Raw genomic sequence first — 25,791 nt, 5'->3', positions numbered from 1 at the left:
TTATTATTTAGCTGTTAGCATGGTGACTCTAACAGTGTCTTAAAGGGTACAGAGATTTTTGTTTTGACTTGGTTGATTGGATATATTTTTCCAAGCATCCATCAAAGTGGGTTGAAAAGCATGCTGTTACTTCCTGCGTAGATTGTGTCTAGGGGAATGATGTCTTGTCGTACTAATTTTCTTCTTCCTTGCACATTTTGGGTTTGTCTTCATTGGAAAATTGTGTTGGGTTATAACGTTATCTCAAAGACTCGCGATAACTACTAATGTTGAACCTGACTCCACAAGCAGCTTAGACAAGGGTGAATGGTGTTGCCATGTTGTCTGTATGGAGATAAACATTACACATGCCTCAGAGGCTGTCTGTGATGAGCAGGTTCTGTGCTAAACGTGACACAGTCTTTTTACATTGTCCACTGATGATGATTTTACTGGTTTTTTTAGTGCTGTGCTTCTCTGAAAGACTGGGGTAGGCAGCATTCTTGTTATTTGGAATGAATGACAGTATACATTCAAACTAAATTTCAAAACTGTCCTTAAAAGTCGGTTGTTATACTTGTGGCTTTGTTTAACTCTGTTGCTCAGCTGTGGCAATGAATAATATTTCCTGTTCAGTAAGCAAGAGACTATAAAAATATTTTTGTCTCTTACAATTTCTCTTAAGCTTTTTTAGAAATCAGTGATCCTTGTGAATGAGACGTGACATAGGGGAAATATGGAAATACTATTTTCTGACCAAACAAGCTAGCTAAAATGTGAAGAATGTGAAGTTCACAAACTGTATACGAGCATGGTCACAATCTCACATGTGGTATAGAACCGCAATGTCTTTATTCCTGGTTTTTGTCTTCTCTTTGATAGGGACCATAGACACTGGTTTTCTTCCTTTTTAGAACTTGGGATACTGTCTTTGAACAAGATGCAAATAGTGAATTTTAAATACCAGTGGCTAACATACTGAGTACCACATTAGAGTTAAGACAAGAAATGCAAATATACAGTCATAAAAACTATACTTTGGCATAACAAAAGCATAGCTTAAAATATGTGCTGATATTTAGTGATCAGTCCAGTCTTTGGCCTTCTAGTTTGAGTGGTGGTCTTGTAGATGGTGGTGAGCATAGTGCTGTGAGACATGGATCCTTGTCTGTTGTGATTTCAGTGTAGATACTGAGGTATGTGATTCATCACCACCCATACTATTCCAGGGAAGTTTAGATGAGATGTGAGAGACTGCTTAGCTGGTGCAAGTTTGTCCCTTTTGCACTTCACTTGCTCCTTTTCCTTGTGTAAGTAGAAAAGTAGGGTACTAGGTAAGGAAACCCCTTCTGAACAATTGTAATAAAGGAAGCTTCAGTTCCACAATAAAAATGTAATTTTTTAAGCCCATCTGCTCTTAAGTTGTATTTGAACAAGTCAGATAATGCTTTAGGTACAAATAATTTTGTTGCATTGTCTAGAGGAAGTTCTGTGCCTTTGGTTTGCTTTGCTGTCAAGAATGAGAAAAAAGCCTGTAAGAATTTTAGAGCAGAAGAAGTGTTTTTGCTAATGGATTAAAAAATGATCATTATGTGTTTTGTGAATAAAAAAGTCTATGAAAAATATTTATTGAATTTCCCATTGCAACTGCTAACCTTTTGTCCTTATAAACAATACTACACTTGGAGACTAGGAATGAAATCAATTTGCCTAAACATTATGTGATTTTTAGGGACTGTGGTAATTCCTGTCCAGTGTCCCTGTGCTGCTCCACAGTGGGTACAGTTCTCCCCATAGGCTTGCCTGTCATCTGCCTGCTCAGCATCGATCTCTGGGGTTGCCTAGGACAGCAAATAGGACTGGCCTCCCTGGCCTAGGTGCTTGAATCTACCCTCAGTGAGACTGATTCTAACTTCTGTCATTGTACGAGCAGTGATGTACGTGAAGGTATTTTGTTTCAACCTGTCATTGGATTTCAGGCAAGCTAACACAATGAGTCTTAGCTTCTTTCTCAATTCCTCTGTGAATTTAAATTTATTATCTTTTAGTTGCATTTCAGCTGTCCCAATTTTATGCAGTTGGCCTGAGAGGCAAAACAGTCCTGTTTAGAATCACCTTTTTTCTGCTCCAAGATACAGTTGTTACGTAGCATTTTTGTTACAGTGCCATCATGAATAGGGGCATGGGTAGAGAGGCTTTAAAGGTAAGGAAATAGAATCAGAGCCGTCTTCAGCTATCATGGGAATATGAAAAGCAAATTACAGTGGGAGGAGGTGGCAGGCTTTTCATATCTGTGTTTTCCTGGAGGTAATTGAGTGACTGGAAAGTAGTGGAGCAATAGGTACTAGTTGAGTCCCTGCACAGCACTGGTGCTAAGAAAGGGAGGACAAAGTGGAAAACGGAGCAGGTTGGTGCAGTGGGAGGAGATGTGGGTGATCTCTCCTTCTAGGCCTTCTGTTCTGCTGCTGCTCTCAGGGGTCTGCACTACCTGGAATCAAAAGCAACCTAGCAGTTGGTTGTGATATGAATGATCACTGTATTGTTCTAAAGTTGCACTAATTTTGTTACTAATTCCTGAGTCATCCTTTCTGAAACAGCAGATATGTTACTGTATTTCATGCAGCAAATTAGTTTCTCTAAATTAATAGAAAAGATTAGACTTTCAAATATACCAGGATATCTGGAGTACAAAATAACCCAGTCCTTGAAGAATCAAAAGCCATGCACCAAAAAACATTGCATGTAAACCATTATTTTGATATGTTTTTCTTTAACAGTGCTTTCTGATCCACTTTCTGCTAGTCATATAAATAACATTGATTATAAAGTAATACTTCACTAAAAAAATAATCTTTTTAATCTGTGTTTTTCTTTCAGGGCAATTAAAGCATTTCAGGAGGCGCTTTATGTTGATCCCAGCTTTTGTCGAGCCAAGGAAATTCATTTGCGACTTGGGCTTATGTTCAAAGTGAACACAGACTATGAGTCTAGTTTAAAGGTAGGTTTAAGTCCTTTCAAACTGAATTAACATCTGTTACAAGTTGCGTTGCATCTTAAAACTGCGAGGAATGCATAAGTGTATGGCAGTGAAATACTACCTGCTTTAGAAATTGAAGTGCTTCAGTATGAAGTATCTTAGTCTAAAGACAGAGTAAGGGTAGGACTTGAGGTGTGTTAGGTGCTAGAAATAGTCAGAAAAGCTCAGCAAAATTAGAGGTGAGCACTGATACTCCAGAAGATCAAAAATTTGGTGTAGGACTCTTAAAACTCTCTGTTAAAATAGTACATTTTTGGGGGGAGGCTGAGGACGTACAGAAAGTTGGAGGAAAGAGAAGAGAAGAATTAGCATCTCGGATTCTTGATGTTCCCTTCCCCCCTGCCCCCGCTGCACTATTGTAAACTGGAAGTTCTTAAAAAAATTACTAAAAATAGAAAGCTTTTATGCAAAATAATGTTCTCATATCAATTTCTTATATTGTTTCTACTTTTCTAGCAGTTAATCATTCTTTTGTTTCCTGGTTTGAGAGTCAGCTTCTAAGGCAACAATTTCTGGTTAATCAGTTAGAAATGGTTTGTGTTAATACAGTACTTCATTTCTTTTGTACTCCTTTAAAGTTTTTTACTGCTTGCATTCTTTTTCGGTCTCCGATTGTAATCTGTCATTTTATCTCCCTCCATTCAACATGTTTGCCCGTTTTTTTTCCTCCTACCATTTCCTACTCTATCCCCAGGTTCTTTCCTTCCTGACCTCTAAATTTAGGTGTGTGTTTCTTGGAAAAAGGAAGCGTTCTTTAACAGAGTTTCAGGTGCTGGGAAGTACACCTGCAGGGCTGAGAATTTTTTAATTTGTAATTAAGTGTAATTTACAAACATATTTCTGCATATTAATCTCTCCTAAAACTACTGAAAACATTAAAAGTTTTGTTTTCAAGAGTCTTGGGGCTGCCTTTTCCTGGCAGATTGTTTTCCTGGAAGTTGTATTTGTGAGGCTATCAGAATCACATTGTCCAAGAGTACAATGAAAGAGTAGAGCGTTACTCTCAATTTTTCCTTTCAGTATTTGTAATAATGGGAAGCGCTTCTCTCACCAGGCTTCCTTTTTTCATCCAGAGTCCAAGATTTCACCTACAGAGACAGGTGGAGTTGGACATTGTGATTAGAGAGGATGACATTGCATAGGAGTAGGAAAGATGCAGCGCAATGAATGGCAAAAGAGAGCAAGGGAAGGTAGAGGTAGATCACTGTGGCGGGAAAGGGATTATGTACGAGTTTAGGTGGTCCTATTTCCTTATACTTTGGCACGGATTCAGTATTGGCTGTTGTGATACATAGGGAAAAAAAGAAGTGCTAAAGAAGTACATTTTGGTTTTATTTTTAAAGAGGTCAGGGACGAAACGAGTAAGTTTACAAGGAGGTAGTAAACTCGTAATCAAGTAGTGGAGGGAACTTCCGCATTTTAATTCTTAATAGAAGAAATTGATCAAGAAATAAATAACTTTTTCCTGCTGTGCCATGAAATATGTAATTCTATCACTGAATCAAGTATTTAAATATATAATATGAGAATTCAATCTAAATAATTTACTGGGTTTGATCTTCACAACTTCGCAAAATAAAAATGTCACTTATCACAAGGATTTTGAGTATACCAAACTTCTAGTTTTCAATACACCAACTACGAATGGGAAAAACACCAAAGAAGTATTCTAAAAACAGAAAGAAATTAATCTTTTGTAATGCAAAATTATCATGATTCCCTTGCTTTTATGTACAATGTGATTAAGTCACTTAAGAAAACAAATGGCAGCAACAGAAACAGCTTACCGTGGAGGAGAGTGAAGATCTTCAAAAGGATGATGAAATAAACATGATGGGGGGGTGGGGGATGGTGTTGCATTAAGAATAGTTTCACATGGTCCTTAAATCAATATAACTGCAGGTTTTTGCTAAAAGGTTGACCTTGCAATCCTGATTGCATTGTTTGGCACCCTCTGCTGCATTGAATTGAGTGGGTATTTTCCATTTGCAGACTGAGGTGGATCAGAAGTCTGAACCAGCTCAACTTGAGATTGCCCAGTTGCTAGATCCAATGCAAGGTAGATGGCAGGAGTGCGTGAATGGGAAGGAGGGGGTAGAGCTGTCTTATCCCCTTCTGTTGCAAAACATAACACGAAACTCTACCCTGGAATTATCAACTGAAACACCTAAGGTAGAGTTTCTGGTTTACTTCCTTTGCTGTAGAGGTTGCAATCCTTAGCACAGAGTAACAGTGAGGAGCAAGAAAGAAAAGACCCAGTGGGGCAATCCACTGGGTCTCAAACAGTTTCAGCTGTTTTCAGTTCAGCTCAGCTGTGAATTTAATGTAGAGTCCTGAGACTGATCTACTTTGTTTGAAAACAAAATATTACTGATTGAAACGTGTCAGCTTATACAGTAGAATATATCAATTGAGTAGACCAAGTAGAACAAGCAGGGCAGTAGCTTCTTTAAAAGCCAATCTGATCCCTGAGTTGAAGTTTAAAAAAAAAACAACCAAACCCTTAAGCCAGAATTCTGTGAGTGACAAGAATATGAGAGGCAAGTCAGAAAATACTTTAGTGAAGAGAATAAAACGAAGTGCTGGTGCAGTGGTTTTGCACAAGTATGGGGAGAATAAAATGAGGAAGAGGGATGATGAAAGAGTGCAAAAGGATGTTTTCACAGAATGTCTGTCTCGTTTTCCGAGTCTGAGTATCTCGTCTCTTCACGAAAGAAAGATAAGTAACCCGAAGTAATGAAAAGACACAGTTGTCTTGTTGTGCCTTTTTTGGTTTTGTGGACATTTTTAAAAGGATCCAGGATTTTAGAGGATGGTTATGGGGTTTAGGATCCAGCCTGCTAGTGACTGGCCTTGAGCACAGGCCCTTCCCCCAGGGCTCTGTAAAATGGAACTCATAGCCCAGTTTGAGCTTCCTATTTGACGCTGGTGCGGAAAGTAGAAGTAACTTTTAATCTCGTATTTGCTTGTGACTGTTCTGGATTTCACAGATTGTACCAACGTTGCATTAATGTACTTTGAAATATCATAATATTTTTGATGGTATTTAAACATTCATGTTAAGTCTGTAATTGCTAAGAATAAACCATTGCCAACAGATGAGTCAGTCAGTAAGAGTCTTCAGGCAAAGGGGGAACATGGGAGTCTGAAGGTCATATATTCCATGTTTTTCACAATTTTGGACCATTGACATAAATCATCTATATTTTATGTAAGCAATTTAAGCACAAAATTAATTTTTACTATTTTAAGATGTTGATGATCAAGATAATTACTAGAGTGCTGTTTAACAAGCATAAAATCAACTCTCAGTGTTTTTTCAAAATCAATTACTGCTTTTGCACATTTTTAACATTGCTGCAGTTAAGACTTGCAAATTACTATGAGAACCCTTGACTGCTCCGTTATCCCATTGCCATAAACTCTGGCAAGAACACCAGTGGTGTTGAAAATTACTTGGCCTTCAGGCTTACCTTAAGGGGAAAAAAAGTGGTCCTTCTGGTTGAAAAGATAGCAGTCCTTGTGTAACCTGACAGTTAGGGCAGTATTACCTTCAGAGGTGATACATGAAAGCTGAATTTGCCCCATTCATCAGAAAAGTACAATTAATTCCAAAATCAACAGACAATGACTTGGGGGGGAGGGGGGAGGAGAGATTTTATTATTGATTACTATAGCAGCAACACACTATTAAGGTTTACCTCACAGCCCTTTTCACACTTTACTATGTGTCCTGCTGCCCCCTTCCTATTTGCCATTTCCTACAGACGACACTAGGAATGCTGTGTTCAATAGTGTTAGCTGCAGTGGCACCATGATAATCTGAAAGGAGAATAAAGCAAGATCTCTAGGAATATAATGTATCTTTTTATTGGTTTGGTAAATGTAGTTGGAAAAAATGTTCAAGCTTCTGAGTGCATGTCATTATTTCTGGCATATCACTTGCTATCCTAGTCATTTTCCTATTTATTGAATATGTTTTTTTCAATTTTAGCCTCCTTTTTTCATACATGTATGTAACCATCTTCTCTTAAGTACTTTTGAATCTTAACCAATTTCTAGCAAATACATCAGAATGAAAGAGATTTCGAAGAGAAGTTCCTAGAACGTTCCTGCGCGACGTGTTGCCCCAGAGCCATTTGAGCTCTGCAAGCTGAGGACCAGGTGATCTGGTTGGCTTGATCTGCAACAGAGGCACCAAATGACTGGTCGTGGGTCTGGTCTGTTGGGACGTGAAAAATTCCTATGAAGGGAACTGTCCCATCCACAGGGGAGTTGCTGTGCATCGGGCAGCCCCGATGCCTCTTGTCCAGCCAGAAGCTGAACACAGAGCTAGGTAGAGCACAAAGGGGGAGCTAGCTTTGTTGTGTGGGACCACTGACATGCATAAAAGAGAAGCTGAGGAAAAAAGAAAAATTACAGCTTTGGTATTATTTAATTTAATAGTTGGGTTACATTGGGAATGGCACTTACGGGAAGCCAGTCTTCCATCTGGTGCTCATTCTGCTTGGTGGCGTTGAAGTATCGTAGTGTGCTTTTGGTGGGGAGTTAGGGCTACAATCCTGAAAAAGCCCTTTGAATGTAAAATTCAGTTCGTTTCTATTGTTTGCTGACGGACTACTTCAGGGGAAAAAAAGAAATCTTAGTTTTCCATATTTATTAGAGTGATGACATTGAGGGAACGGTGGATGGGTGGTTGGGTGGAAGATTTTCTGTGGGTTTGGTTTTGTGAGGGGGTCTTTTGTTTGGGTTTTTTTTGGTGGTGGATTTTTCTATTTATTTTTTTTAATAGGTGGTCAGTAGGGACTCTGGACATGAGCAGGTTATTTTATGGCAAACCAAGCTATGGTGTGCTTTGGGAATTTTGTTTGGTTTTTAAGTATTGCATGTGCATCCTGTACCCAGCAACAAAACCCTTAGAAAAATGAGAACTAAATTTCTCATGTTTTCAATTAATTATCTGCCTTTTAGCAGAAATACTGATTCTGCCTTTCACTTTTAGAAATTTTTCCTCCCTATTTATACACAAAACAGCTGTCCTAGTAGTTTGCTTCAGGACTATGCTTTGATCTTGCCCATAAATCATCAATTTAAATATAATTTTAATTTTTTAATTATTTTCCTAAAGATTCTCATTTGTTAGTAATGTTAAGACATACTGCTTATATTAGGATAAGAAAAAGACTGCAAAAGAATTAGAATTTATTGGGAAAATATGCATGAATTAGATGAATATGCATGAAATATAAAAAATTAAATACTGATATACAGATGAACAGCTCGAAGTACTTATTTATAGTCAGTCAGACACTTTTCCATCATCCATTCATATAATTCTCCTGTCTATATATATATCTTCATGAAAGATATTTTTAGCTACTGCAGCTATTGTATGCCAACATGTAGCTGTTATATTGTTCATTTTTAATGTTTTTTTCTCAGTAATAAAAACGTATTTATGAAAGTGAAAATTTGTATTTTCAAGCCTTCAAGTGCTGTTTCACAACCTAGTTATCTTTCATATGTGCTTAGATTAGTAATTTTTAAGCTTAAACATGTTAAATTGAAACCTTATGTATCTTTTTAATTATTAAAGAAAAGCTAACTATTCAAAATACATACAGTTATGAGAAGTTGTAATTTCTTATGTCTAGTTTCATGTCTGTAATTCTACCAGAAACTAATCAGCAGCATTTTTAAGTAAAAAACATAACAATGGGCTTTAGCTATTGCAAGGTGGATATCCAAGATTTCAAGCACTTCACCTAAAAAACTTTTTGTGGAAAGCAAGATGAAGTGAGTCAAAAGATTATTTTAATAAAAATGTGAGTGGATGGAAAACAGCATTTGGGAATGAAATTGCTCTCTAAGTCTTTGTAGTTTGCATATGCGTTATGATGGAGAGACATATACAAGAAGGAAAAACATGGAAGTTTTTTAATGCAGCATGGCACTGTAATCAAGCTGCAGGAGAGTTATTAGTGCAACTGGTTTTGACAGTGGATCATGATATCGCAATGTCTGGCCTACAAAGTGTTTTCTTTTGTTCTCTCTTACTTAGTTTTGCTTGGGGTTTTGAGTCATTTTGGAGTTTTCCTATAAAAGAAAAATGGTAGGTGTATTTTAGAAATGTCATGATCACAAAGAAGAGTAAATATTAAAATTGAATTAACATGCTGTGTGGCATCTTCCATCATTTGGGGCGGAGAACAAACCATGAGAAGAGAAATAGTTGACTCAGAAGTTGAGCATTCAAGCCAATGAGTATTGGTGTTGGTACACGTACTTCATTTGTGGACCTTCTCCTTGCAGGAGGTGGATCTTTGTCCAGGTTTAGTAACTGTAACTGAAAGGTTGGCATTCAGGGCACACAATAATAGCTAGCTATGCGTACTGGCTAGGTAGCCACAGATACCCGGCAAGGATTATGCTGTGCTTTCCGTTCAGCCTGGGTGGCTGTGTGGGCTGGAGGCAGAGAGCTGCAGGTCCTGAAACAACCCCCAGCTCAGGGCTGTTCAGCTCCGTGGTGATGCTGGTGACGCAGCAGCAGGGGCAAACTTCCAGGCATCCTGTTTCCCTATGGCATTTTGTTGCTGCTGGCTGTCCTTCGGGCTGTAACGCAGGGATAGCTACATTTTGATGCTGCACAAATAATGATAAAACATGCAGGCAACGTGAGTATTAAGATAGCTTTGTGAAAAACACTCCGGTGTACTGTATAAGATGTTGGTCTTTCTGTTCAAAAAGAATTTTTCAGATACAGCTAGCCAAAACGAGATTCTTCTGAACATACTGCTGTTACTCAGTTTATGCGTATACGTGACCTTTGTTTCTTCTGCCCTCAAGCAGCTTCTTTCTGCCCTGTCCATGTAACAGCTTTCCTCAAGCTTGAGGTTTTTTGGTTTTTTGGGAATGTTGGACAAAAGTAACTGAGCATTTACATAAAGCTTCATCTTGCGAGACGCATTTCTTCTGAATTCAGAAGACACTGGAGAGCAGAGCAATGAGCTGACGTAGCAGCACATGCAGCACGTCCTCTCCTGACCCTCTCCCCTGGCCCCAAACACGCCTGGCAAATGGAGGCTTGGCGCTCTGCCATGGCCGATTACGCAAGGCTTTCTGTGTCCTACTTATCTGAACAAAGGCTGCTCTGAGGAACACGGGCATCACACCTAGGTCACATAGGCAGAAAAAGCCATCTCCTGACAGAATTTTACTGAGTCATGGTGGAGCTTTCCTTCATGGTAAGTCGGTGAGAATTGTCAGGTTTCAAATGATGGCTTGCCTTGCTTGCTAAATAAATGCAGAACCAAGAGCTTAAACTTGCTAATGTCATCCTCGAGAGGAGGAGGGAGTAGAATCACTATTTTGAGGTCTCGGGCTTGGATGTAAGCGGAGATAGTACTGAAAATCTTGCACTAAGAAGAAAACAGTTCTTTCTGTGTTGGTCATTCATTGATTAAAGAAACAACAAAAACCTGGGTACTTGCCTCTTAAATTGTAAAGGTCTAATTTGTTAGGAGAATTGGTGTTTAATTCTAGTAGTGAAAACATTGTTACCTAAATCGGTGTCAGATTACTGTTATTTTACTACCAGACCTAATGCTTTCATCAGCTCTGCTTATGTGCAATCCACTGTACTTCTGATCCTTGGAAAGGTTACCTTCGAAATTGTTTCCACAATCAGAGGCAAGTCAAGGACTCCAGAGGAGACAAAATAGGCTGTAGATAATTGTGCAATTACAGATGGCTACAAATCAAGGTATATTATGACTTGAGCTGCAGCTCTTGAAGAGAGCCTGTTACTTTTTAACATTCAGAACACTGCCTTCTAGGTAAATCCTCTTACTCGGGATTTGAATTTCTATAGACTACTGTCTGCCTTGAGGTATTGTATGTCGTCTCTGAACTGCAGCGGCCTCTCCTGCATAATAACTATTTCACACAGCAGTAGCCAGCTTCAGTACTGCAATATTTGAGAGAGGTGCAGATGTTTGCTAGCTGCTTCTGTTTGTTGCAGAAATGGAAGTTGGAAATGATTACTGTTTTTTTTAATTTTTTGGTTCTGGTAATTGTGATTAGTGGATCTGCTTTTGGCTGATGAGTTTTACATGTTAGAATGCATGCGTGCTTTTTTTTTTTGTCTGATTTTGAATACTTAACGGAGAGCTATGTATTATTTATCTGGCAAGAGGTGTAGGTTTGCTCGTGTATGTGCATTTCAGAGGTTCTTGGTTTGAAAGGTTCTGGGTTTTCTGCGTGTTGCTTTGCGATAATTGTTTAGTGCAAGTGGTTTATTTTGCTGTAGTTATGGGCTTCGGTTTATCCATTTCTTTACTGTTTGTAGCTTGGTGAACAGTGCAGGCAGAAACTTACTACACTTAGAAAATTTTCATAATGTGGATTTTGAAATTTAAAAGCTAATGTAGCAATAAGAATTTAAATTTTTAGGAGGCATTGCTGAAATATTCCTGATTTCTTTACTGTTTGTAGCTTGGTGAACAGTGCAGGCAGAAACTTACTACACTTAGAAAATTTTCATAATGTGGATTTTGAAATTTAAAAGCTAATGTAGCAATAAGAATTTAAATTTTTAGGAGGCATTGCTGAGAATATTCCTGCTTTTTTTTTTTACTGTGCCGCACTGATACTACTGGCATATTTAAATATTAAAATGGTTAGATTTTCTTACATGGTTGCTTGCTTTCTCTCAGTGAGTCTCACTACAATAACCCTTCTGAAAAGCTACTACAGAACAGTTGTCAGTCGTTTCTCTTTAGATCTGCTTATTTTTTATAATGGTATTGCTAGGTGAGAGCAAATCTGTTCCTTTCTGCTTTATCTCTTCGTATTAATTGTTAGTGACAGTGCAAGATGACACATCTGTGCAAAATGGATTTTGTGCCATTTAGATAGGTTTACTCAATGTACAGGCCAAAGTATATAGGTCTTCCTTTTTTTCTTTTGTCAGGCAAAATGCAATATAAAGTAGAGCATTTTATTTTTATTTAGCCTTTTTTTAAGTTGCCTGCTTAGTAGAATCACTATGGTAACCGACTAAAGGATGTCTCTGAGGCACACAACCTGCATTGCAATGTAAGTGAGGGGAGATTTTAAGTTCTCTGACTGCTGAACACTAGAAAAAGGAACAGGCAAGGCAGAGAAATAAGCTAATATTTAATATTTATAAGTTGTTATTTCATGCTTGCTCTAAGGTTAAAAAGTTATTTTACAAGTAATGTGTATGTGAGTTCATTGTTTTCTGTGCTCTCTTCTGGGAATGATATTGCTTCATTAAAAATCACAAATTTGTGTTATCGTTCAACTCGAGTTTGTTTCATTTTTTAAAAGCTGTTATATATTACAAATGATGTTGACAGAAGTCAGTGAGGAGGTAAGCTGTGTCACTGTGTGCCTCAGAGCTCATGAGAGCGTCAGCATTCTCTTTTTTATGCTTTGCTATGGATAATACATTAATTTTCTAAGAATTTTTCTGTTAAAAATGTTTATTTAGAAATTTGGTAGTCTGTTAAACTCTTCTTAGAAATCTTTGAGATGTATGTTATATAGACATGCTATATATGAGGTATTATTAGGACCATGAGGAAAGTTATGTAGTATCTAGTAGCTCTGAGTATGACAATACTGAAGGTGAGTTGCATACACATCCATTAATAAGGATTTTTTTTTTTTTTTCTTCCCAGCTACACTAATAAGTTCCTCATTTCACCTAGTTTGCCATCCTGAAGAGCCGGAGCTAAATTATCTTTTTTGTGCTAACAAAATAAAACATACTGAAGCCTCAGTAATGTTTTGTGTATTAGAAGCCACCTGAAGCTGTTTTTTGTAGATAACTGTTTATTAACAGTAGTATTTTATAAGCTATCTCTTAGGTTCCTATATTCCTAGGCCTTATTCTCTATTGAATTAATGTGTTAATCCAAATTCTGCACTGTGTAGGAATTTTCTATAAAGTTTATGGAAAAGTTCAGAGGCACTTGAGTTTGTGTGCCTGTTCCATTCATTTTAATGCACTTCGTTGCATTTCAAACTGTAAATAGTGATCACTGAATTAGCATGACAGTTGTGAAATGTTTGCTCACATCCAGACTTTCTGGCAGACAGACTTCACTGCTCTGCTTGTGTGACCTCCTTTCTAGAAGAGTGAAGTGCTTGGCTCAGAACTTCTGAATGCAGAGATGTTTTAAAAGATATTTTTCATATATCTTGAGGAAAAGTGATTAAAAATAAACAAGTTTTGATGTTTGAAGTTATCTTAATACCTGGAGGAGAGGATGTAAGAACTTATGAACTCGTGTTTTAATGTAAAGGTATTCATTTTAAGTGCTTTTTGACAAGAGATCAAATTTTTAAAAAGACTTCAAATCACTCAATTTGAAGAAAGAATATTCTGTTTTTTCTAGATAGACGAATTGAGAGCTTAGATGTTTATCTCCATGAGACTATGAGCTAGTACGACTACACTCCCAGTTGTGTATGCTGAGGAAAACTTGATCTTCCAATTTTGACCATTCATTTGATGCAGTCATTCTTTCAGATGCTATCCCAATTGTTTTGTGAAGATGTCTGCTGCCATCTTACATTACTAGAAGCATTGCTATGTTTGCAATTAAAAAAATTTACTTTCCTCTAGTAAACAGTTGAACAGAAAGCAAAAATTGTTTTCTTTAAGACACATGGTAAAAGGCAGTATTCACTTTCAAGTACAAAATTGATTTATTCTTAGTAATTTGCCAAAGTGCTAGTGTTACTTCGTTTGAAAAACAAATCATTCTTTTTTTTCAGCATTTTCAGTTAGCTTTGATTGACTGCAATCCCTGCACTTTGTCTAACGCTGAAAGTAAGTAACCTATAAGTATTTCCATTTATTTTGTTGTAGATTTTTTTTTTAAGTCTTATGCTCATAACTGTATCAATTTTTAATGCACCAATCCTTCAAAATCAAAAGAGCAAGTACTGAGAGAGGGAGACTACAAAACCTGCCTCCATCTGTCAATGGAGACAGATATTCCAGTGGAATTGCAGATTGTTTTAGTAAATGGAATAAGTAAAAACTGAGACTTAGCTTATTAATTGCTCTGAAGACTTGAGTTCTAGAAGAAACTTACTATTTGACTGTTCATTTATCTATTTATTTATAAACTTAAATGTGTGCCACGGCACAAGCACTAATAGTAATTATTTAAAACTTTGTGGCGTCTTGATAATCTGTCATTTTTCAGTGATTGTTTTAATGCCATTTAAATTTATAGATCTAAAATTCGGCATCAGTCTTATGCTGTTGAAGTAAGAAAAAGTACAAAATGTAATTTGATTGTTTGTTTTATTAAGTGCCAACTATATATTCGTCTGTACTTGAACACATTAATCTCTTAGTGTAGTATGATCTGTCATATGCAGTATATACTGTAGGCTGTTACAGAGCATCCTGCAGGTATTTATCCATAGTTAGTGGAATTGTATGCAAGAAGAAGCATATGTTCCTGCATGTTTTGGAGTCTGTAAGAATTAAAAAGCAGACAGTTGTGTTGGAAATCACTCCCTCAGTTTTTAAGGTACCTTCATGCTGCTCTTAGTGTTAGACTTAGGAGGTTACTTAAGTTCAACTTCAGAAGCATTGGGTAAAGTATTTAAAAGCTTTTTTTTAATTTCTTTAATTCAGAGCTGGATGGAATTGTGAATATTCTGTTAGCAAGGGTAATGGAAGGGGGTTTGTTTACATGGGTGAAACTGCTGGATGTATCGGTATCAAGGAGCCAGCTGTGCTACAAGACCTTCTGCAGAGCTATGTCACTTATCAGGAACAGGCACAGATAATTTTGTAAAATGATTTGCAGAATTCTTCCTAAGTCAATAGGCTTTTGTTTTCTACCAGATATGTGATTCTTTATTGTATTTCATGTTAGTTCATCTTATTTCCCACTGGCTTTATCAGGTTTCACTGTATCTCTGAATTTTTGTAAGGTTTTCCCAACCCCTCCCCCCACAGTCCCCTCTGCCCCCAGATTTATGTAGAGGTATGGTCCCATGTAAGTGCTTCATTGTCCCGTGGCCTTGGGCACGGTGCCTGGCAAACCCAGAGGAAGAGAGTGAAGAGGAACGAGGGATACTTTGTCAGGTTCTCCTGCGGTGCTTAGCGGAAGTGCACTCTGACCCAGGGTGTCAGGTACCGTCACACATATGCTTGAGATTGCCTTAATCCTACCCCTTGCATTTCTAAAGGCTGGGTGAGCAAACAGCATTACAGTGAGCGTCTTCCTACAGAAATGTTTGAGTACTAAGCATGTCTTCTTTCTATTTAGGCAGTCTCTAATGTGACACCTTTGATTTCTTTACCCTGCGAGGCATGGCTTCGTTTCGTAGTTTCACACTTAAGGGGTTTTGCTATGAGGGGAAAAAAATAAAGGAGATATTTTTTTTATATAATGAACTCCGGAAACAAAAGCAGAGGTTTTTCTTTCATCAGTGCAGTGTGAAGTTTGACAATGTGGTAAACATAATGGGTGTGTTATGTGCCCTTTAGCAAGGAACATGAAAAAATTATTAAAATTTTAGATGATGCATTTCATTATGACCTGGTTTCTGAAGTGCACTAGGCTACCTTCTTTATAGTGAAGGACAAAGCAGTGCACAAAGGGAGCTTTCCCCCTCCCTTATGACCCAGAGAGAAACCCTGGAACTCCAAATTACCTGTATAAACCTGTGTGTCACACTATTCTGTAGCTTCAAGAGAAAGAAATCTGTGTAATTGAAATAAATTGAGCTTGGCTCAAACACAGATATTTTCTTACTTGTAGTCCTCAAGAACATTAGGCAAAAGTCTGTCTCAAAGGAATTTTTCTTTCCTCATCAAATCAGAATAAGGTTTACATTCATCTCAGTTAGCTTTAGCTATCTACCAGTTGATGGCTAGTCTAGGTTAGCAGTTCTCAAGTCTTAGAGATCAGGCACGCCATCTTTTCTTAAATGATTCGAGCAGCATGAGGATGATTTTCCCTCCGCTTTTACTCTTGAACAACTTTCATTTTCTTTCTCCAGCCAGCAATTTTCTTGCCTCCAAGAGTTGCTAGTAGTAGTATGGCATTCTGTGCAATTCGTATGAGGAATTTAAGATGCTTTACAGTAATGGTCAGAATACCATCTGTAGTTAACGCTTTTAGTTCAGTTTAACAGGGGAAAGGCAATTCCTAAAAAGGAAAAAAAAACCCACCTAACTTTAAGCTCTTGTATAAAGCTGGCAGTGTATACTGTAGTTTTCTGTTCTGTAACCCAGCTAGTCTGTCCCTTGGCAGCTGAGTGAAAATAAAAAATAAGTCTTTATTTCTAACTCAGTTATGTGCAGAAAATATTACCTGCATTCTCTTGTTGTACATCTCTGCTTAGAGAGATTTTATTGCTAAGTTTACTGAAAGGTTAATGGACTCTGCATTTCAGAATACAAATAAAATCCATGGGCTGCGTTTCTGCAATATGCGTCTGCAGTCTTAATGCTTTGTTAGGATACATACTCATTCTCTGTCAGTTCTGTTATATTAAGTGTAAAATATCAATGTAAACAAATACTTCTTTTGTATCTTCAAAATGTAATTTATCTTGGTTTTACATTGATAAATTTGAAAATTTATCTTGGTTTTACATTGATAAATTTTACACATTGTTTATCCCTCACTTGAAAAAACATACTGTAATTGTTGTTGTCTTTCATTAAAACCAATAATTTTGATTTTCCCACTCTTACAGTTCAGTTTCACATCGCCCACTTATATGAAATCCAGGTAAGCTTTAAGCTCCTTTTTATAAAGCGTGGTTGAGTTTCTAACTATATGATGTAATCAATCTGTGGAATTCAGATTATAGATGCTTTTGTAAAGTTAGTCTTAAGTCTCAAATCACTAAAGAAACTTTATTTGCTTTGGCTAAATTAAAAATATTTTTAAATGTGGACTGTCACGCTATAGAATGGAGTAGCTATTTTAATAAACCTACATGCTTACTAGTCTCCCAAGTTGAGTGCAAAAAAAACCCTAAACATAATTTTTAGTAAAATTATGAGGTTATATATGTATTTAAGAAGTTTATATATAGATGTTAAAAATATGTAGTTTCTCCATTCATATATATTCATATTGTTTCTCATACATACATATACACACACACACACACAGAGTCAAATCTAGCCAGTTGCTCAGGTGCTTTTTTTTTGACATGAAATTTTCAAATTTACCTGAGCATATGTGACAGAAACATATGATCTGAGGTCAACAGCACATAACGCTGTGTTATTAACTCTATATCAAAACCTATCACAGAGTTTTTTACATGTATCTTTTGGGAAATTACAGAACACTTACTGAGCTTCCAGAATATAAGTAAATTCAAACCAAGTAGCTACTGAAATAGCTATTGTATATTTGTAATTTGACTGACTTGGTCATATAACGTAGATTGTATGCCCTTTTATCATGTTTATAGGTATTATATGACTGAGGAAGGGATGTGACATGAAAACAAAAACTGTTGTAATTAAAATGCATGGCGTATAAATAAAGTACATTTTTAGTCAGTTGAAAAGGAGCTTGATAAAGTAAGTGCTGTCTTTTGATGGCACGGTGAAAAATGACTTTAGCTATAAATAAAAGATACAAATTTGATAAACAAGATATTTTTATTTTTAATGCTTTTGGTGCAAAGCTATACGACAAGACAGAAATGCCCCATCCCAAAACACCATTAAGAAACTTCATGGGCTGTTGTGGTTCTTACCTGGCCACCATCCAGATTTCATTCTGAGCACTGGAGCACATCTGACATGTTTATATAACAAAGCGTCCTCAAGACATTAGTTCTTTTGATCTGCTAGAGTAAAACAGAAAGTTGAACATCTCAGGTCACCATGCCAGGTGCCTTATATAATTGTGTGACCAATGTTACAAGTGCTTAAGCTATGCGTTCTGACTGACAGTCGTAGTCAGTGGGAACTTCAACGCAAGTCAGAGCAAAAAAGTTTCAGTGCATTCTGCTATTAGGCTTGGTTTGTCTCACAGTTCTGGTTGGGAGGGGTATCTTCTTTTCTGGAATTTGGGAAACTTGGAACCACAAAGGGTCTTGACTTCATTCTGGACATTACCTCTGACACAACAAAGAGATGTTTTTGGAGGCAGGCTGGTTGCTTGGTTTCTTTTCAAGGACACAGTGCTACAGTTTTCCGAACCCCTCCATATATTTCAAAATTATCTACTCTCTAATATTTAATTAAAAAGTTAATTCATTCCTTAATTATGTACCCTCACAGTACTGGAGTTTAAATGATGGGTTGCCAGCCTCTGAACAAGAGAATAGCCTGGTGCTGATAAGGGTTAGCAGTGGTTTTTCATGGTGTTTAATGCTAGTTTCTATTATTTTATCTGTGGCAGTGTGAGTCCCTCTAGCTATTTAGGGTAGTAGCTTATATGGTGTCTAAAGAAAGATGTTGGATTGGGTTCCCCTCCCCCTTCCCATTTCTAAGACCACTCATGATGCAGCCAGTATCAAGGACTTTGGATCTTTGGAATTAACATCTCTAAATAAAACCAAATGTAAACATTATGACAGTTTTTTGTAATATTTTAAAGCAGATATTTAGACAGATTTCTAAAGGGTAAATAACACAACAAATAACAGAAGTAAAAAATATTCTAGATCTGGAAAACATGCCCTATTTTAATAGGTCTTTCTGAATCCTCCCAAGCATGTAAACATCTCTTTCAAAGTGGGAATATTAGGCACTAATATTTACGTATTTGACGTCCGGATTGCTGCCTCTGCTGTCACGCTATACAGTGAACTTCTGTTCATTTGCTTATTCTTCATAGTCATAAACTATGAATTTTGTTCCCAATGCTAAATTTAAAATTTTTTCCTAATTGTTTTTATTTTGCTGGCCATGGAAATATTATTTATTTATATTATTTATTTTCTTACCAGTTGTCTGCATTTCATGAACACCAATTAAAAATCTTTTCTACCTTGTTCCATTTGAAAGTATGTAATTGTTGCTTTAATTTTTTTCTTGACTAGAATAAGGTTTTAAAACCAACGGAGTTGTCTTTTGTGATTGTAAGATCTCAAGAACCTAATAACATTTTTAACTTCTAATAGGTATTTATATTGTTTAGAGTCTTCTTCCCAGTTCTCCCTTTTAAAACACCAGTAGTCAGTACTGTGTACTCTTTGCATAAAACAAATGTAATGTAAGTCATGATCATTTGCATTTAGGTGGCCCCATTTATTTTAGTATGTTCTTCATCTGTTTGCCAGAATGAAGTCTAATGTTGAATTATCTGAAAGCATAATTTTCTTAAAAAATTGTATAGAATTTTTAGAAAGTTAAAAAAAAAAGTATTCTTACTAACAGACCTCAGCATTTATGTCTTCTAGACTTTCATGGGAGAGGAGGAACAGAAGACTTAAGCATTTAAAATACATTCAGTGTTAAACAACTATTGTTAGGGTAACACAAAGATAAATGCTGATTACAAAAAAATTCTTCTACCAAGAAGTCTTAACCTTTAATATATACAAAACAGCTCATACTGTTCCATAAGTCAATAAAGACCATGATCCTAACCTGGAAATGTGTTTTCTATATCAAGACCTGTTCACGTAGGGAATTAAGAACTGAATGTTTCCATGCTATAAGCACACTTAAACTATATAGCAAATAATAAGATGGCATACCTTCATTCTCTAGGCATAATCCATGGATATATTTTTAATTCTACATACGGTGGGACTCTTACCAGGACAACAAATATGTTGAAAAGGCAGTTCAAATATACCAAAGGAAGGAGAGAGGCAAAATTACACCAGCCACCAGTTACCGATGATCTTTGTTTCTGTTAAGAATTTCCTGGGAGGAATTTGTGTAGCGTTTTTTCAGATGCAGACTCACATTCAACCATTCCCCTTAAAAGCATTATATTCATTTTAGTATAAGAAGCATAATGCGCATATGAGGAGTTGACCAAATTTAATAATTTGCAACTTTCCCTCAATTATTTTAAGTACTCAATTTATATGAAATACTATATTTATGACAGTTATTCTCTTACCGTATATATACATCACTCATTAAAGCTTTCATATGCACTGTATGCAAAAAAAAAAGTTCGAGAATTTTTTTGTCAATGTGTTTGTGTGCTGTCAGTGCTGTGAAATCGTTGCTATTGGTGATCTGTTGTAAGCTTTATGATTAATCCATTTACTTTTTTCCTTTTGCAGAGAAAGTATCACTCTGCAAAGGAAGCTTATGAACAACTTTTGCAGATCGAAAACCTTCCTGCACAAGTAAAAGCAACTGTCTTACAGCAGTTAGGTACGTAAAATTAACTTTCACTTTTTCTGTGTGTTTCTTTTTTCCATCTTTGCCTTCAGCAGTGTTTTTTAAGGCTCCATTTCCAAAGTGAGTCTTAGACACAGAGTATGATAAGTGAGATTTTCACCCAAAACAGAGTGCATAACAGTAGATAATTAAGTAAATAAGAGAGCAGGAAAAGATTTTAATTAAACTTACAAAATTAAAAAGCTCTTAGACTTGCTACAGTATGCATGTTACAGGTTTTGGGCAATGAGGGGATGGTCCTTCAGAGAAGGAGTGCAGCAGTTACGATTCTGTATTCTCTGTTCTGCTTCTGAGAACATCCCTTGAATAGCCAGGCTAAATGCACTAAACCAAAATACAGAATATTCTCTGTGGCAGAATAGAAGAACATGGCAAATGAAAAATTTACTTTTTCTTTCTCTTTAATTATAGTACGTAATGAAGACCTATTTCTGTAACTAAAAAGTTTATCATCATAAGAGAAACCACATATAAAGAGAAAAAGTATTATTTTTTAAAAATTGTCATCCTCCATAGTTATAGAAAGCCAATAAATAATTTTTAGACCGAAATTTCTAATGGGTGGGTAGAATAAATTACTTTTGTCCTATATGCCTTATAAAAGTATTTCCAGAATATTTGTTAAAATTGGAATAAATTACTTTTGTCCTATATGCCTTTTAAAAGTATTTCCAGAATATTTTGTTAAAATTGTTCAACCCAGTGCAAAACTTCTTCATTCATTTTCTCCATGTTCTTCATCTAATTTATTATTCTAAATATTAATTTAGCCTGCTTATGCCCATTTTTATTTCCACCTGCCCTTTGCATAGTGGTCATTTAATTCAAATTAGTAACTGGCACTAAGTTATGGCCACAATGGTTTCATTTTTTGTAATGCAGGTTGTGTTTGGCTTTGGAGTGGGCTAATTTGTTTAACTTTTGAGTCTTCTGTGTGAAATCACAAATGAAACTCCTGGAGGAGTTCACTACAGGACTCTAGGTGCTGATCTCTTTGCTGTCACACAACAGTGTTGCTTATATTTCAGTATCCCCTTTGAATTTTTTTTAACTTGGTATTATCCCACCTAGTATAAATCGTCAGCAGTTTCATCCAGAAAGGCTATACATATGATCAATGGAAGACAGGCTTCCCAAAATAGCTGACCAATGCTTTTTCAACGCCGTTTGATGTACGTTGCCACATTAGGAGTAAAGGCTCGTGGTTGTATTCATAAAATCTTACCACAGGTCTCTGTGCTAGCAATAAGAGCAATGACTTTGAGAATTGTCTGCTGTCTGAAAACTGGATTAGCTCCCTTTATTCAATCAGCATAAGTCGCCTAGTTTTGTAGTGTGGGTAGCTTCTATGTGGAGAAAGGGACAGAGTGGTCTTAACCAGAACATTCAAGGAATAATACTGTTTCTTTTGCTCTTCACTGTTAACATTGGTATTTATCAGAGTATGGTGTTTATTGCGGATTTAGTGTCTAGCAGCTGGTAATAAAAACACCTCCTCAGGAAGCATAGTCCGGGTGGTGCACTGCTGCTTAGAAAAAATAATAGAAAATACCTGCCATCTGCCAGAATGCTACTGGCAAAACCCAATCAAAATATATTTGTATTTCTATGTTGAACTCTTTTTTTTTTTTCTTAACTCCAACAGAAAAATTGTTTTGGCATGAAAATACCCTTTATTTATTTTCCTTAGCTAGTTAATGTTTATTGAGCCAGAGTTGAAATTTAGGCAAGTTCAGATGTCTTGTGAGATAATTATTAAAATCTTTGCTCTTGTTGCTGGTTTCCAAAGCAGATCACTGTGGAGGAGAACCCTGTGATTCTCAGATAAATACGTATCGTTTGAGCTGATGCATGCTGACTAGTTCGGGTAGATGTAACAGTAAGATCTGTACAGTTGGATAAGAGCAGTTTGTTTCTTCTGCTTTGCCATTTCATTTGCTTTCCGAACAATAATTCTTTTCACCGCTTTACCTAAAATTACATAAAATTAATGAGACTGAAGATCAAATGTCGCGGTATTCTTTCTCCAGTTATACTCGGCAGTTGCATAAGGAAGAGTGTAAGAACAACATAAGCATCTGCTTAGAGGTTCTCAAAGCACTCTCCCAGTGATTTTTCGGCTAGGGACATTCCTAGGTGGTGTCCATATAATTGGATGAGACATATGAAGTGCTAAAATGGGGAAGAGGCTCATCTCTTCAGAGACTGAGATAATGATGTTTATTGGGGGGAAAAAGCAATTGCCACAAGTTCAGCATGAGAGTGATTCATAAGCATAGAGAAACCCTGCAGCATGAGCTAGGCTTGCATATCCTCTTGCTGAGGCAACACAGGGATTTGTTACAAATTAAATTGTAAAAATCTGGAAAAGAGCATGGAACGTTTGTGAAGTATGGATAAAATCTGCTTTTTTGTTTGTTATGTTAAAAATGTCCCAAGAGTGGAAGAGTAAGTCAATAGGCTAGTTGAGAATTTGAGTTAGGTCTTGCAAATGGGAAACTGCGCAGCTTACCAGGGTTTTTCCATCACTGTCTTTCTGTACGTTCTTCATTGTATGCATGAGGAGAAGAGAGATCCAGTTTCCTTTACCTGTGCTATTCTAGTAGAAAACTTTTGTTTGTTCTCCCTCACCTTCTCTCTGGCTTTCTGCCTTTTTCACCTCCCTGCACAGGAAGATAAAATCAGGAAGCAACCCTTGTTTCAGCAGTGAAACTAAATAGGGATTGCTAGTTCTCATTTCTGTCTCCTAGAAATAGATTCTTTCTTTTTATCAGTGAACCTCAGTAAAGATCTCGTGAAGGTACAACATGTTATCTTTCAATCCGGCAAGGTTCTGATGAAACAGAAAATAGGCATCACCATACAACATTTCCAAAGATTCGGGAAATTGTTTAATTTTTTTTTCCCTTGTTTATAATCCCTGAACTATTACCTTTATCTCAGGCTTTGCCTGGCACTGCACCCGATACATTTATCCTTAGTGTACAGTTACGCAGGTGCATTCTGATAACCACCCTCATATAAGCCTTTATTTCTTAAAGTATAAGTATTTTCTGTATGCTTAAGAACTTCAGTGACTTGGGATTTGAATCAAAATCATAGCTTGTTTATGAAGTCCATGAGAGAAAGCTGTGTATGTTATATGTCTGCAAAAAACATTGGGGTTTTTTTCCTTTTTTTTTTTTTTTCCTGATGGGGGTAGGGTTTTGACTTGATCCATTTTCGGACAAGATAAAGTACTCTCTTTTCAGCACTATAACCACTTGGTTGGTAACCTGACATTTCTTGTAGTCCATGAAATATTCAAACTTCTGCTTGTGACCACAGTTTCCAAGTGATACTTCTTAAAACACCTCAGGCAAATCTCATTCAATAGATACGGTTTTCTTTCAGATTGCCTTTTTTAAAGCTTGGAAGTTTGCCTTCCATTTGCAAAAGTGTTACTGTGACTGTTAAACTGTAAGTCCATGGAATAAAATATAAGCTGTATAGAACAGGTAGAATAAAATATTTACGGTATAGCCTGATTACAGAGAGTGAAGAAAGGCTGCAAATGCATCAGTTCAGTTCTCAGCCTTGCCTACTTTGTCTAGCGTTTCAGATGAGATCTGAATTTGATCTGGATCTTTTGAGTGGTATTACTTGTTCATGTAGTTAGACTGTATCAAAAAAGCATAAGCTTAGGGTGCTGAAGGTTGGCGACGGACGTTTTAAATAGACATTTAGTGCAGGTGTGTGTACAACTCTGTACGTAACTAAAACTTCATACGAACCTTTTGATATTTTATGAAATTTGTATGATAGTGTTCCACAAGGGACCGTTTATAGGCGGGATGCTATAAAAACATAGGGACAATCTGTTGACACATCTTACGTTTTACAAACGTTGGCTGAAAAGCGGTGGATTGTTAAGGCAAATACATGGAGATAAAGCAAACAGGAAGACATTGCTGACCAGTGTGGTATGTAGTGATTTCAGCAAGCCAGCTGCCTGTTACAAAGGATTTCCTTGTACTCATGGTATGAATGGCACTGAGAAGGTTTCGTGGCTGCTTAAAGGAATTCCATCTAAGCATAGAGGCAGATGAGCAGCTTGAGATGATGATGAAGGTGTTTCATTTGAAATGGTAACCAAGCCTTGCATCAGTGCTAGAGCAGAGATGCGTATTAATAGCGTCTGAAAGATGATATGGGAGTATGGATTGTTGGAGACCTTTAAAGTGGGGATGAATAATTTGTCTAATGTAATGAAAGAAAAAAAAGCATTTGAAAGAATATGATGTGTGGTTAGATGAGGAAATAAAATGATCTTTTCAGCAGAATTTGTTACATAGATGAGAGGTGATTGCATTTGTGAAGGTGAACGGAAAAGATGTTGTAGCAGTGAAGATGAAATGACAATGTAAGAAAGATGTAAGTGGAGATACAAAAATTCTTACCAATGTTCTGTTGGGGAATTGCCCAAATGTAGATATGGGATAAATACAAGGATTTAGAAGAAAAGGAGTCAACTGAACATAATGTACAGATAATTGATGTGCGTGACAGGGAGAATGGTGGCATTTTTCACAATGACAGGGAAGGTATCTGTGTTCCAAGGAGGAAAGAGTTAATGTTTTCAGGTAACTTTTTATAGTAGAAGATTGAGCAGTTCATACTTGTGCTACTAACCTCGTAGAAAGTTATTTAAACAAAAAAAACTGCTTTAAAAGTAACTGAAAGTAATTTTGACTTAGGGTCCTTTTGTCCTGTAATTTTGGTATAGAACTTTAAAAGTTTTAAAAGTTTCATTCATATACTATATGTAAGTGATATTATTGTTTGATATTCCTCTTTTAAAGAGGAACTAATGCTATGAATATCCTGCCATGCCACAGTGTTAAATAGTCTTAGGGAATTTCACTTCTGCCATTTATGGATTCTTTTGTAGGCTGGATGCATCACACCGTGGATCAGCTTGGAGACAAGGCAACCAAGGAAAGCTATGCTATACAGTATCTCCAGAAATCTCTAGAAGCAGATCCAAATTCTGGTCAATCCTGGTATTTCCTTGGAAGGTGAGAAATGACTTTATAGACACTGTAACTGTATTTGTAAATTTTTTGAGGATACTCATTATTGTGAGTATCTTACATTGGTTTTTTTCTTAATATTTTCAGAGGAAAAATGAAGGGAAAGGATGTATGTATCTACTGAAGTCTAGTTCTCTGGAAAGTGTATAAAAAGACAAGGTGCTAACATATTTGGGATGAATATAGATTAGAAGTTGAAATGAAGTATGTTACCCAAGTGGTCCTGCTTTTTTTGTAGTTATTATTCAGTTTACACATTTACAGTAATCTTGAGTCTGCCCTGCCTGGTTTTCTGTTCCTAC

General features: G+C 36.6%; 1 protein-coding gene across 6 annotated transcripts in view; it reads left to right on the top strand.

Moving 5' to 3' along the window:
• The window catches only part of KDM6A (lysine demethylase 6A), an 82,505-nt gene that overhangs the window by 4,959 nt on the left and 51,755 nt on the right, over window positions 1–25,791 (top strand). For 4 of the 6 annotated variants that reach the window (XM_009283024.2, XM_009283023.2, XM_009283022.2 and 1 more), the window contains exons 2-6: window positions 2,857–2,977; window positions 13,823–13,877; window positions 16,778–16,812; window positions 20,297–20,390; window positions 25,348–25,474. In XM_009283024.2, coding sequence (XP_009281299.1) covers window positions 2,939–2,977; window positions 13,823–13,877; window positions 16,778–16,812; window positions 20,297–20,390; window positions 25,348–25,474 — 350 coding nt within the window. In that variant the 5' untranslated portion in view covers window positions 2,857–2,938. Of the gene's footprint in view, window positions 1–2,856; window positions 2,978–13,822; window positions 13,878–16,777; window positions 16,813–19,000; window positions 19,058–20,296; window positions 20,391–25,347; window positions 25,475–25,791 lie in introns of those variants that run through there. The other 2 variants (XM_009283021.2, XM_019473061.1) reach the window with 2 other exon arrangements.

Source organism: Aptenodytes forsteri, unplaced genomic scaffold, assembly GCF_000699145.1.
Source record: "Aptenodytes forsteri isolate BGI_AS27 unplaced genomic scaffold, ASM69914v1 Scaffold2, whole genome shotgun sequence".
NCBI classification, from domain to species: Eukaryota; Metazoa; Chordata; class Aves; order Sphenisciformes; family Spheniscidae; genus Aptenodytes; species Aptenodytes forsteri.
Note: the sequence above shows the minus strand (reverse complement) of the source record. Positions and strands in the feature narration are given on the sequence as shown.